At 61.0% G+C, this 13,906-nt stretch overlaps 3 protein-coding genes across 4 annotated transcripts; all 3 read right to left on the bottom strand.

The window, feature by feature from the left end:
- Positions 1-372: 372 nt before the first annotated feature.
- Positions 373-1,417, bottom strand: ABB37_08998 (hypothetical protein; the record flags this gene model as incomplete). The annotated part of the gene is made up of 1 exon (XM_015808217.1): positions 373-1,417. The coding sequence occupies exon 1, from the start codon at positions 1,255-1,257 to the stop codon at positions 373-375; it is 885 nt and encodes a 294-aa protein (XP_015653108.1). The 5' UTR covers positions 1,258-1,417.
- Positions 1,418-2,029: 612 nt separating this feature from the next.
- Positions 2,030-10,521, bottom strand: ABB37_08997 (hypothetical protein; the record flags this gene model as incomplete). Its single annotated transcript, XM_015808216.1, has 1 exon — positions 2,030-10,521. Exon 1 carries the CDS (start codon positions 9,590-9,592, stop codon positions 2,030-2,032), a length of 7,563 nt encoding a protein of 2,520 aa, XP_015653107.1. The 5' UTR covers positions 9,593-10,521.
- A 1,874-nt stretch (positions 10,522-12,395) lies between these two features.
- ABB37_08996 (cathepsin L-like protease (CPB)) lies at positions 12,396-13,849 on the bottom strand (the record flags this gene model as incomplete). 2 transcript variants are annotated; one of them, XM_015808214.1, is made up of 1 exon in its annotated part: positions 12,396-13,849. In XM_015808214.1, exon 1 carries the CDS (start codon positions 13,716-13,718, stop codon positions 12,396-12,398), a length of 1,323 nt encoding a protein of 440 aa, XP_015653105.1. In that variant the 5' UTR covers positions 13,719-13,849. The 2 variants fall into 2 exon arrangements, with proteins under 2 accessions (XP_015653105.1, XP_015653106.1); XM_015808215.1 differs by having other exon boundaries at positions 12,396-13,842.
- Positions 13,850-13,906: the final 57 nt, after the last annotated feature.

The following is a 13,906-nucleotide window of genomic DNA, read 5'->3' as shown; positions in this document are numbered from 1 at the left end:
CGCAGAGAGCTCGATAAGTTGTTGGTGTCTACCTCCCTATTTTTTTCTTCGTGGTTGATTCCTCGGAGACGAGGATAACTTCGCCCAGTAATTGGCGTCGCAGTGCGCTTCACAGCAGCGTTTTCATGACATAAACAGAGTTAGTTAGTGACAAAGCAAACACTTCGAAAAGGAGACAAGAGGTGCACCAACAGCCGAAAAAACCACACCTGTTCGACTACCCAAAGTCCTTCCCACCCGAGCTAAAAGAGCTGTAAGTCGTTCCATTCCTTCCGCTGTCGCTCGAGCGCCGTTGCGAGCTCCGCGTCCGCCTTTTCCTTCTCCTCCTTCGCTCGGCGCCGTCTCTCCGCCTCCTCGCCCAGACGCATCGCCTCAAACTGCTGACTGCGCAGCGCTTCCATTTTGCGCTGCTGCAGTCGCTCCTCCGCGGTTGTGCTGGCGGATGCGTGGCCACCACCGATAGTATTGCTGTCGTTGCTGCCGACCCCGCCGGTGTGCGCTTTGCGCCAGCGCCGCCGCCTTCTTCCGCTGCTGCTCAAAGGCAACCTTGAAGCGCACCAGCTTCCTCTCATCCGCGAGCTCCTTGTGCGCCTTCTCAAACACGGTAAAGGCGCTGTCCACATGAGGCAGCTGGCACTTATCGGGGTGCAGAGCCTGCGCCATCTTGCGGTACCGCCGGTCGACCTCGGCGACGGTGCACGACGCAGGGTCGACATCTAAGATGAGAAAGTAGTCCGTCGGCTTGCACTGCAGGACGCGGCGGATCTCCGCTGCTTTCTGGGCGTCGCTCGACAGCCCGCTGGGGGCGAGGTGCGTCAGAGAGCCGAAGGCGATGGGCGGCAAGTCGGTCGCGGTCTCCCGCCCACGCTTCTGCCCAGCGGCGCTGAAAGACGATGAAGACGCCGATGACGACGCACCCGCCGCCCCGCCGGCGACGCCACCGCCTACCTTCTCGTTCGCCTTTCCCTCCTCTGCGAGTCGGTCCTGCTGCTTCTGAAAGGCGCGTTTGAGCTGGTAGAAAATCGGCTCCTGACTGAGGGACTTGTGGACCTTCTCGGCCGCATGAAAAGCTTCGCTGGCGTTTGGCAGACTGCACTTGTCGGGGTGGAGAAGGAGGGCGATTTTGCGGTAGTGCCGGTGCACGTCGCTGAGTTCGCAGGTGGCGAGGTCGAGCTGCAGCACATCTAACGGGCTCGCCTTCTTCGCCACGCACGCTAAGATGCGCGCTATTTCAGCTGCCTGCTGCGACTCGCTCATCGCTGTACTTCGAAAACCCTGAAGAAAAAATATATAGAGAGAACAACTAGATGAGAACTAACGCGTCTGTGACGCTGGCGTCCCTTTTCCGTCCGGCAAGGGCCTTGCGCGAAGGTTCACTTCTCGCAGGCGGAGTACGGCAGCGCGGAAGGAACTAGCTGAGCGAGGAAGAAAGAAGATGGGAGGGGTGGGGAGGAGGGAGGACGGAGGAAAGGCGGCCTTGTGGGTCAACGTCGTGAGACACGCGCACCGCAGCGAGATCAACATTGACGTTGGTGCAAGAGACAGTTGGAGAGACACAAGGAAAACGCCGTTTGTTGTCTCCTGTGTGCCTCATCGAAAAATAGGGGGAGCTTGTCTTTGCACCACGACGAGGCGACACCGACGAAGCCGACAGCACGCCGCCGTCCTCCATTGCAGCGCCATCAGCTTCTTTGACGGCGTGCTTCGCCTCTTTACGTTTTATTTCATTCTTTCTGATTTTGTTTTAACGGTCTCCCTTCACACTGCATTTGAGTTTAAGGATAATAATAATAACAAAAAAATGTCGATAGCATGGAGTGACATGAAGAGAGGAGAAAAAGAAAAGGAACGAAAAGCGAATACAATTGAGATTGCTCCATGTCAAACGTTGCCGTGCAGATAACTGCCTTGCACTTTCTTAGCCTTTCCCCAAATCTGCATGCACAGGTATATACACCTTCTCCGCTCATGTCTCATTCTTCTACACACACACACACAGAGAGAGAGAAAAAACCAGAAAAGAAGGCGCCTAAAACACGTTCGCGGAAGTGAAAATTTGCCGCATCACCTGCGGCAGCGCGTCCGTGCGCAAGCACTCAAACCCGTGTCCCGCCGGCAGCTGCTGCTGCAGGTGCGAGGCCTGTGCACCGAGCGTGGCGATGAAAATGCAGAACATCTTCACCTCCGGCTTGCTCTGGATGATCTCCGTCAGCTCCCGCGGCGTAATGCCGTAGCGCTGCAGGTTTGCGTCGCTCACGACAAACACAAAGTACGAGTCTCCCTTCTCCTTCGTGACGAGCTCGACGCTGCACCGCATCGCCTCGACGGTGTTGTCGCCGGACCAGCAGTACTGCGCGTAGGCGACCATCTGCTGGCAGATGAGCATCCGCTCCTTCTGGTTCGCCGGCGGCGCGCCAAAGTTGACGAGCGGGATGCTGTCGCTGTCCCCGTTGTGTCCGATCATGGCGTAGTCCAGCTTCGCCTCGAAGCCGGCGAAAGCCTCCATAATCATGACGGTGGTCTCTAGCAGCTTGGTCAGGCGCTGATCCATGCCGTTAAAGCGGTACATGCTCGCGCTCACGTCCAGCACGAAAACGAGGCGTTTCTTGTATCTCTGCTGAAAGGGGTTCGTGTCCTTCGAGTCGACGCGGCGCTTGTACACGTTCTTGTCGCCCACGATGCCCTCCACGAGCTTCTTATCGTCCCACACACCGTCGGTCTGCCCGGTTACCCACACCCGCTCGCCCTCGGCAGCCTTCAAGCCCATCAGCAACGTGCGTAGCTGCGCCACGGCAGGTCGCACCCGCTCCTGCAGCCTCTTGTACTCCTCATACTCGGCCTCCGTCATGCCAATCGACTGCAGACGCTCTTTCAAAGCTTCACGGCCCATGCGTCGGGCCTCCTCCAAGAGGTGCTTCGGCACCTTCCGCTTCTCCTCCGGCGAGACCTGATGGACCACGTTGCCCTTGTCCAGCCGGTACGGACCCACCATACCGCCGAGGCCAGCCGTGTCCGTGCCGCCGGTGCCACCGGCCCATGTGTTGCCGCCGTGGTGCTCCTTGTCATCTACCTCGCCGTGCTTCAGTGTGCCGGAGGGCTGCTTGCGCGGAGTGCTGTACTTCATTTTAAAGTCCTTCACGTCCTCTTCATCCTCATCCACGGTGGCGGCGTCACCGACGTTGGCGGCGTTGCCAGAGAGGAGCGAGGACCACTCGGAGTAGCGCTGTCGCACCCGCTCTGCGTCGACGTCCGCGATCGCCAGCTGCCGCGCCGCGCCGTCCCATGTGTAGGCGGTCCCACTGCTGTTGTCCACGCTTAACGGCCGCGGTGGACCTGCTGACGCGCCAGGGGAAGATGACACCGTGGACAGAGGAGCGAAGGACCGCACGGTGCCGTGCAGGGTGTCGACTGCCGTCACGGTTCGCCTGTCGGGCTGCACCTGCAAAAGTTGATGCCGCGCGTCATCGACGACCACGTCGGCGTCGGGAGACGGGAGCTGCGTGGACGTAGAAGCACTCGTATGCTTGTAGTAGCGCAGTTGAAGCCCGTCCTCCGTCACGCCTTCCGCGCGGGCGTAAACAACGTTGCGCGCCGTCGGGTCGTCTGTCGCGGATGCGGCGGCGGCGGCCGAGCCACTGCCGTCTTTGGCTGACGGCGGCGCGGACGGCTGCACAGCCGAACCATTAGCCACGACGCGCCAGACGGAATCGGCGAGGTCATTCGGCGTGAGGAGAGAGGCAGGCGTGTTCGCCACCGTTGTGTTCATCGTCGCTGCTGTCTCGCCCAGCTCGACCAGCTCCAGCTGCTGCGCACCCCTCGGCAGGTTCAAGAACGACGCCTGCGCCGTGCCTTCCGCCGTGAGCGCAACTTTGAGAATGCCCTTCTTGCCTCCCACACTGTTCGCGGCGGCTGCGTCGTTCATCTCGACGACCGCAATTTGCTCGCCAACAAAGCGCAGCGACACCACAGGCTGCGGGAGCGTGACCTTGACGACGTGTCCGCCAAGAAGGAAGCAGCACAACGGAGAGGGTGAGGCGGGTGCGAAGGCGATGATCCCCTGCGAGGCCCGCACGTCCAGCACGCGCGTAGGAGAAGAAACAGCAGAAGCAGCAGCGGCAACGGCTGCTCTCCCTCCGCCCTCGCGCTCCGCCTCTAAGCGAAGAAGTTGATCGAGGTGGAGGGGTAACACCGGCCCGAGCCGGGGTCCCGCGCTCGGGTAAGTCTCCTCGTTCTGCTGTGCGTTGGACGCGGTGTCTGGGACGCTGCGGGAAGCCGCCCGCCGGCTGTCGAGGCCCATACGAGACAGAAAAAGGTCCGATGCAGCTCCTGCAAGAACATCCAGCAGCACCGTAAAACCAGTGTCTTTCGAAGATAGCAGAAGGATAGCCTGGGGGGCCCGCTCGCTCATGGAACGCGCGCTGTCCGACTGCTGAAAGAGTGAACGACGCTTCTGCTGCGGCGGACACTCGACGGGCGAAGCGGAGCAGGCGGTAAGCGAAGGTGGCCAGGCGACGCCCTCGTCTTCAACCTCGCTAAGGGCCCCCTCTGACCTGTCGGGGTGCGGAGGGCTGACCGTCGTCGCCGTTACTGTCCAGGGAAGGCGCTGTGCGCTCATCCGCAGGCTCGCGAAGGTGAAGCGCAAGGCGGCGTCACTGGCAAGGTCTGCGGCGTAGTAGGTAGAGACGTCGACAAAGCGCGCGTGTCCGACCGGCCAGAGGGTGGCGAGTTCCTCCGCGGCATCCGCGACGAGGTGGCGGGTGTCCAGCAACGACGGCGGCAGCCGCACCGTCGCCACCATCAGCTGACAGCGTGCAGCGGAGGACTTCGCAGGTGCAGCCGAGGGAGAGAGCGAGGTCGAAGCGGATTCCGACGCGTTGGTATTCGCATTGGACGAGGTGCGCAGCAGCAACACCGACATCAATGGCAGCGTCGACTCCGATCCAGCCGCGTCAGCGCCGCCCAAGGCGTTGATGGACGCCATAGCAAGCACCATGTCCGTCTGCGGATCCACAAACGGTAGCGTGCACTGGCTGACCCACTCGGTGAAGGCCTCCGAGAGCGGCGGCTGCGCAGCGGAAGAAGCGGGAGAAAATGCCTCCGTTGGGTACGTCGCGCTCCACGATGGCGGGACTGGGTAGCCGCGTGCTTTTTCGATTGCGACAATGCTCGCCAGTACGTCACCCGCGTCTGCCGTCACCTCCGCTGGCAGCGTCGCAAGGCCCTGAAAGTGGCCGCTTTGGGAAGCTGCACGGTCGGCAGAGGTGCTGCTGCCAGATGCCGGGGTGAGAAGAGGAAGCTGCACCAACGAGTGGAAAGGCATCAACGGCACGGGCTGGCCGGCGCGAAAAGGACGTAGCCGCTGCAGCCCGCCCTGCTCCACCATCGGCTGTAAGTAATAGGCCAGCACCTGCCGCACCAGCCGCAGCGTGTTCTCGTCGCGGGCGTCGAAGTTAAACACGTTGTTCAGCGCACCGTAGACGCCGTCCTGCGGGTAGCGAGACATGTGCTTCACCACGGCTATTAACTCACGCAGCGAGAAGGGGTAGGTCAGGTTCCCCTGCGTGAAGGCGTGCTGCAGCGCAATGAAGACGGTCACCAAGCGCTCCAGCAGTGCGCGCGGCAGCGTCGGGGCGTAGGCGGTCAACACGCGCAGCTGCGACTCGGCATCGGGGTTGTCCATGACGTAGGCGGCGAAGAGGTCGCCGCACTCGCGAAAGAAGTCGTTGCCGTGAAACGGGAAGCCCGGCGGGTTCGCCAGAACGATAATGCGGAAGTCAGCGTGGATAGCTATTCGCTGCGTCGTCGCCTCGTTCGTGTGCTGTGGCTCCTGTGAGTTCTGCTGTGGATGGTGCTCCACGGCGGGATCGTAGATCAGCCGTCCGTCCCCAAGACGCATCTCACGATCCTCAATAAGGCCCTTCAGCACCTGCACCACCTCCACCGGCGCCTTATCGATCTCGTCCACCACAAGGCAATGCCCCTGCTGCACCGCCTTCACGAGCGGCGAGTCCTCCCACACAACGCGACCGGCCTCGACCGTGGGGTTGATCGTCAAGCTGCCGACGGTGGTGTCGCGGTGGAGTTGGATGTAGTGCCGAGGAATCCCCAGGCGCGAAAGAAATGCGTCGACCACCTTGTTCTTGCCCACGCCTTGGTTGCCGATGAGAAGGATGCTGCTCCGCATCGCGTACTGCTTCGCGAGCCAGGCGAGGATCGACTCGTGCACGCGGTTGGCGTGGAAGCCGGTGACAAAGGGGACGAGGGCCCGCTCTTGCTGCGTGTAGACGCGGGAGAGCCGCAGCACCCGCGCGCCGTTTACCCACCACACCCGACCCGCGTGCACCGTCGCTGGCACACGCGATGTGCCGGTCGTCGTCGAAACGTCGGTCGGCTCCTGCGAGAGCACCTCGTCATCGCCGTCGGCGCGTGGCGCCGTTGCCTCCCCACGTTTGCCGCCTGTGGCGGTGTCGGCCCCTGCTAGTCCGCAGCTCTCCAGCGCGTGGCGAACTTTGGTTGCCGCCACACCCGTCATCAGCGGCAGGAGCAGCGTGTTCCGCACACTCTCCTCCACCCGTGTCGGGTACCGCACGGCAGACCGCACGAGCTGGCGTAGCTGCCGAAGACTGAGCTGCGGCATCTTGCCGTCCGCTGCGTGCAGTGCCTCGAGCTCGCCGCGCAGTTCTAGCAGCTGCGCCACCACCGTCTCACTGCGCTGCCACATCGCCGCAGGGGACTCCTCCGCAGCCCGCCACGTCTCCGCCTGCAGGACTTGAATCTCGGCTGCGGCCACCTGTCGCAGAACGGGTCCGAGGGCGTCCTCGCCCGCGTCTGGCATCCCCACCGTGCGGAACAGCGTGGTGAGATCGTGCGTGACGAAGAAGTCCTTGCCGCCTTTCGCCCCGCCGCTACCGCCGCCGCCGCTCACCGGCTGCGGAGGACGCGCCGTCGCCACTACCCGAAAAGCGGGGTGGACAGGAAAAATCTTGCGCTCCCGCATATCTGCATCCGTTGGCCGCCAGATGACCTCGCCCGTCTGCGCGTCCCGTTGCTGCAGCTGCTCCTTTAAAAGGGTGTACTCGGTCGGTGGCTTCAAGATGGTGCCGTCGGCAAGAACGGCGCTCTGGTCCACGAGGAGCTGCTGCAGAGAGGATAGCATCCCACTCGGCAGCTTGTCCATTCCATCGAGCACCACCAATTTTCCGTAGATCGCCGCGTGCAGCAGCGGGGAGTCCTGCCAGGTGGTGTTGCCAGTCAACGGGTCCGTCGTGCGCTGTTGGAAGAGATCCTTGTTCGTCATGTCCGCATACAGGTGCATCGTGCGCATTGTCTCGTAGCCCAGCAGTCGGCCAAAGGCACGCACCATCGCCGTCTTGCCGCAGCCCGTGGGGCCGAGCAGGCACATGTGCTGTCGACTCGCGTGTATGTGCAGCATCATCTGCAACACGTGGAAGTGCTCCGTCGTGAAGACCGTAGCAGGGGCAGCGGTGGTGGTCAGGTAGCCCTCCACCGGGCGCTCCCACGCAGCCTGCGCGGCCTCGTCCGCCGGCAGGGCAGCCGCACCGAGAAACACAGGCAGCACGTAGGTCCCTGCCTCACCAGGGTGCGCCGTGTCGTGGGCTGCCGTGGCGATGACTGCCTCTGCCACCACGACCGGCACCCCGGAAAACACCGCCGTCGAGCTGATATTGCGAAGCTTCAGAAGATAGTTGCAGGCCTGCTGAACAGTTGGCGGCACGGCTGACGAGGTACGCGCCTGTTTTGCAGGAGGCGACGACGAGGAGGAAGAAGAAAGAAAGGTGGAGACCAGCCGCGCAGAGCGGATGTACGCACGCGCGGCGGCGGCGCCTGGTGCCTCACCACCTCCCGCCTCCACGCCCTGCCCCTGCACCACCGTGCGCAGACGGGCGCTGACACGCGATGACTTCGCTGCCGGCGCCGTCGCCGCGGAGGACACAGGACTGGGGCTGCGGCTGCCCCGGCCGTCGTTGCTCGAGAGATCCGCTGCTAACAGTAGCGGTGGGTACACGTGACAGCGCTGGAGCACCTCCGCGTATTGGCCCAGTCGGCGGTGGTACTCCTCCACGCTGGCGTACCCCGTTGCCGCCCCGCCTGCCCCGCTGCTGGTCAGCTGACGTGCGTAGTAAGGCCAGGGAAACCCACGCACGACGGCCTCGCCGACAGGGAGGTCAGGGAAGAGGGCGAGCTGCTGGGCGATGGTCGCGAGGGCCCAGTGGCCGACTGTCTGCAGAGGGCTGTTGCCATTGCTGTTGTTGCTGCTAGAGGAAGAAGCTGCGCTCTCACTCTGCGTCCCCGCCCCCTCGTCCCCCTCCGCGCCGCCGCGGTTGATGACCTCCTCATCGCGGAACATCTCCGCGACGACATCGTTGCTGTCATACATGCTGCGATACCGCCCACTTCGGCTCTGCCCACTTGAGCTCCAGCTGCTGCCCGGCGGTGCGGTGGTCTGCGCCGCCGCCTTCTTTTTGCCCGGTTTACTCAGCTGGAAGTCGCGCGTCACGTCGTTGATGGCGGCGATCGCCGCGCGCAGCTGGGCCACCTGCGCAAAGCGCGCGGACTGACGTTCTTGCAGCTCTTCGACCTGCTTCGTGCGCTTCCGACGCGCGTGCGTCCCCGGCGGTGACCCCAATGCGTCGACCACCGACGACGACGGTGCGACGACCGGTAGGGGGGTGCGCACGTACAGGCATTGAAAGCGCGAGCGGAGCGGGGGATCGAGCGGGTTGCCCTCAAAGGGCGGCACGGGCACGGTGATGCCAATCACTCGGAACTTCTCCGAGACGCGGACGAGCCCCATCTGGGCAAGCTCGTGCTTCGCCTCCCCGATGAGCTCCGCGCGCTGCGCCACCGCAAGTTCGCCCCCGTCGGCACCGCCACCGTGCCGCCGCCGCTGCTGCTGCTTTGACTCGTACAGCTTCTGCAGAAGAGAGTCGTAGCGGGCGGGGTGGATAAGCACGGAGCCGTTGTCCAGGTGCATCTCACGGTTCTCCAGCAAGTTGTTCACCACCGGCAGCACGTTGCGCTCTACCCTCTCGAGGCCTTCCAGCACGAGCAGCTGGCCCTCCACGGCCGCCGACACGGCACTCTGATCGTCGTAGATGAGACGCCCGTTGCGAATCTCGCGGCGTTGCTTGAGGTCGCTCTCCGTGATGTCGCTGTTCAGGTAAACCACTCGAATCTCACGCCGTGTGAGATGGCTGTAGAGCATGACAAGCCACCGCATCGCCGGCCCGGGGTCCCCGATAAGGCACATATCCTGCCCCAGCTGCTCCTTCTGTGCGATCCAGCGGAGATGGCTGCGGGTGAGGGGGTCCAGGACGGAGAAGAACGGGTTCTCCTCCCCCGGCTCACCGCCTTGCAAGGGGGGGAGGGCAGCACGTCCGCCGCGCGCGGCGTTTTCGACGATGCCCGCAGCATGTGTTTCCGCGTGGCGCAGGTACGGTGCGGTGTGATCGACGCCGGGAGCCGCCCAGGTCACGCGCTCCGGGTGGACGGCGTAGTCGGGCACTGGGACGACGACATCGCCGATCGTCAGCTGCGCGCTGCATGGGACTTCCACACCATCGTGCGACATGGTACGCCCTGTACGAGGCGCCTGACGCGTCGAAGGAGGCTCACCTCCAACAGAATTCGTGCGCCCGTCGAACGGGGGAGAGTGGGAGGAGCGCAGGGCCTTTGACGTACCGAATGGGGCTGAGGTGCGATAAAATCGACGCGTGTGGGCGTGGGTGCCAACGGTGGGTGCCCACGCCTCAAATGCGGCAGGAACGACGCGGAAAGGCCGCCCGGTGTTTGCGCAACGATGCGCGGCAAAGGGCGAGTAGTAGAGGGCAGGCGTGAGCAGCTGATGGGCGGGCGGCGCGGCGGGGAAGTGCAGAAGGCGTCGACGCAACATGGAAGGCGCGCCGAAAGTCGTGCCGAAGTACGCGAGATGCAACCAACGGACCCCCAACTCGCTAGCCGACTCGCCGTGAGGAATGCCTATCGAAGCGATAACGGTGACTGCGCCTGCGGAAAAATAGTCTGAAAAGAAGTATCCCTTGCTGATAAGACTTTGAGAATGTGGGCGTGCGTTCGCGGTAAAACAGAAAAGAATGAGGCTATTGGAATAACATGTATAGATAAAAGGAAGAGATGCACGCAGACGCTGCCGAGTCTTCGTGTGTGACTTGGGTTCGCCGACGTTAAACTTCAGCAACGAACTCTGTTGCTACACCGTTTGCACCTTACGAGAGGAGAACTATCCCTTTTCTCACCGGCATTCAAAAAAAAGGGAGCCCGGATTAAAGCCCCCTCTCATAGAAGCCACAACGCAGCCTGAAAAGATGCGTGGTCGATGGAGATTGTTCTCTTAACTTGCTACCAAACAAAGTAAGAGAATAAATATATATATAGCCGAGAGCAACGAGCAGCTGAAACACGAACAAGAATAGAGAAAACGGAAACGTTAGGAAGACGTTGGAGATGAACGGACTTTTTGGGGGGTTGATTGAAAAGGCGACTTAAAAAAAGACGCCAGCGGAGAAGAGAGAGGAGGGGGAAGAGGAGGTGCTTTTACAGTGACTCGCCTGTCAAGGAAGTCCATTGCCGCCTCTATCCACGTGACAGTCTTAAGTGAGGTGCTCATCATCGTGTTAGACAAGTACGACCATAAAGGGAGTATATATTTTTCCTTTTCCTTTTGCTACACCGCGTTCAGGCGAGCTCCTCGTGGCGTAAAGGGGACAGGTTTTACTGCGTAGAATCGCGGATCACTACGCTTTGCTGTCCCGCCTCCTCTGCAGCCACGGCAGTGATGTGGGTACCAGCCCACAGAGTCAAGAACGTGTGAAGGTCCACGACAGGGAGCCGGTCGCTAAAAGCGCGCTGCTACCCTTTGTATGTGCGTGTGTTAGGCGAGCTTCTTAGTATTTTTTTCTCCAAGAAAAACACTGCATTTTCACTTTTTCACTGTGTTGCGCTAAAGATAAACAAAATGCCGACCTTCCAGCGTCTTTACGTGTTCCTTTTCTGTCTGTCGCCGCAGCAAGAGCTCAAGGTCCCGACACGAACACGTTGGCGAGTAATGAAAAGAAGGAGAAGCTAAAACAGAAAGCTCGGTTGAAAGGAGTCTGTCCGCTTTGGCTTATTTTTACGGTTATTGTCGGTTTCGTTGGTGGTGGTTGTTCTTATATCTGTTTGTCTGTTTTTTAACCTCCTCCTCCTTTTTCCGAAGGTGACTTTTGTTCTCTCGCCTTTCGGCTCGTCCTTCAAGAATGAAAGACGCAATAAGCAAAATACTAATTGAAGATAAAAATAGGGATTGGTGATGCGTGCTGCTTTGCTCGAGGCGCGTCATTTGTTCGACCGGTGTCTCCCGATGGCTCTCCCTCCCCTCCCTCCCCCTCTCTCTCCCAACTTCCCTCTTCGTCCTCCAAACTCTACGTGCGGCAGAAAATAATGCGGCAGCGAAGCCACACCGTCCTTCAAACACAAACAAACACGAGAAGCGAAACACGCTGCCAACGTAAACAAAAAGAAAGCCGCCATCCTGCCGGGCCGTCAAGCAGCCTCTACGCCCTCCCCCCCCCCCCCTTTTTATGCGGGTGTGGCAGCGAACCGCGAACGTGCGCCGTCAACCGCGCAGCCCACGCGGCACCATAACCGGAGAGAGAGAGGAGGTGCACACATCGCTATATATATATATATAATAAAGGCAATCAACACGAAACGTTCATAGCCGAATAAGAAGAAAAAGAGAGAGACCAATAAAACGGAAGTACATGCGCACATCAACGACATCACACCGATAGAGCAGAACCGCTTTGGTATCGGTTCGCTGTCTCTTGAGAAAAAAAAAAAGACAACGAGATAGGCGCACACTTGCATGTATGGAAGCGCAAAGCAATCCAATACAAAGGCGAAGAAACGTAAAAACAGGAGGTGTACATGTTTCAAGAAAGAAACGAAAGAACGCGCAGAAGACACGAGATGTACCGAGAAAACAAGAGTGGGGAGAGGGAGGGCGTCACGTACTTGCGCAGAAACCTCCAGCAAGGGATGCATACTAGTGTGTCGGCCTCTGTGTGTGTGTGGCGGGGGTAGGGGAGAGGTGCAAACTCCAATGCGCACCGCAGTGCGCATACGTAGTAGAGAAAAAAAACCTGCGCCAGATTCAATCGCGTTTGCTCCATGTTTCACTTGTAGCGCAACGTAGCAGTATGTACGGTCGGTACGCAAAATGCAGCAGTCGACGCTAACAACAGGTGCGAGGAGGAAGAGCTAAAGCGTAAGCAAAGCGCTCCTTCCTTCCACAGAGGCAGCACGCGCGCCCAGCACACCAGACTCCCTACCGCACTTTCATCTCTACCGCACCCTCGACACCACAAAGCAAGAGCTTATGCCTCCATGCATACGTTCCTGTACGAACTCGTGGGCTGGATCATACACATGTCCGTAGGGGTCACCGTGAACGTCGGCACACCACTGCAGTCGTTGGAGGCGTAGCGGCGCTCGATCACCTGGTCGAGACCGCATTGCACCTTGAAGGAGCCGCTGTCGCTGTCCTTGCGGCACTCATCGACCGGAACTCGGGCAGTCCTGCAGCTCAGGGTACACATGTGATCCCTGCATGTCGTCTGCTCCACCACCGTCGCGCCCGGGGCAACGGTGGATGTCGTGACGGGGGCATGCGTCTTGCCAGACACCGTGGCGGACACGGGGTACTCCGTGATCAGGCACTCGTTCGTGCCCTTGCGCACGCGGATGTACCCACCCTCGCCCCAGTCTGCACCCCACGAGTTCTTGATCACCCAGTACGGGATCTCGTTCGTCGTGTTGTACCCAACCAGCAGCACACCGTGGTTCAGCTGCGCTCCTCTGCAGTCCGTAAGGATTCCACTGCGGTATGACTGGAAGGCATTCGCATCAACAGCAATCGCAATAGGCCCGTGCTCCGCCAGCCACGCAGCCATCACATCCTCATCCTGTTTGATAGAGACGTGGCCCTCAATTGAGGCACCGATGACGAGGTCGCTGGAATCATTGCAGTGCGGCTCAAGGCCGCTGCCCGAGACGTAGGGGTAGCTCTCCTCCGTGTACACGCTGCCGTTCGCGCTGTTAATCAGCCAATCGTAGGCTTGGTCCATGATTCCGCCGTTGCAGCCCATATCGACGTCGTCACAGCTCACCAGCTGCTGCTCAGACAGACGCACCAGCGGGTGGCCCGCAACCTTCCACTGGCTCTCGATGTTGCCCACCGCAGAGAACGCCCAGCAGGAGCCGCAGTAGCCTTGGTCCTTCACGGGAGTCACGGCGCCCTCGTCGCGCCAGTCCTTCGTCGCAGGAGCAGCCGACACGTCCGCGCTCACAACCGGCAGCGTCGCCGCGAGCTTCATCGCGGACTTGAAGTGCGACGCGCCGTTCAGGTAGTGCCGGCGGAACTCGGCCTCCGAGAGGTCGAAGAACTTGGTCACGCCGAACGTCGCGTGCGGGTTGCGGGCCTGGTGCACCTTCGTCGCCTCCAGGTTGTGCACGAAGTTGCGCAGCCGCCGAGCCTCCTCGGCCTGCGTCGCGTACGCGCGGCCGTACGTCTGCTTGAACTCCGCAAACAGGGCAGCAGCGGACGACGTGGCGTGCAGGGCGTGCGCGGGCACAGCGGCGGCGGCAAGCACCACGCACGCAACAGCCACCACAGCGACAAGCAGCTTCGGCGCCGTCATCGGGGGGACGAGTGCGGTGCTGGGTACTCAAGCTGGGAGAAGGCGGCAGAAAGAACGGTGGCACGACACGAGAAAGCAGAGAGGGTGTTGAGGAGCAAAAGCGAAAGACAAAGCGAAGCAATCTGTCGACTGCCGCGGCACGGAAATCAAAGAGGAGAGAGAGCAGGTGGAGGGAGAGTGAAGGAACG

The sequence above is a fragment of the Leptomonas pyrrhocoris genome, assembly GCF_001293395.1.
Source record: "Leptomonas pyrrhocoris isolate H10 chromosome Unknown, whole genome shotgun sequence".
NCBI lineage: Eukaryota > Euglenozoa > Kinetoplastea > Trypanosomatida > Trypanosomatidae > Leptomonas > Leptomonas pyrrhocoris.
This window is presented reverse-complemented; position numbering and strand designations above follow the sequence as displayed.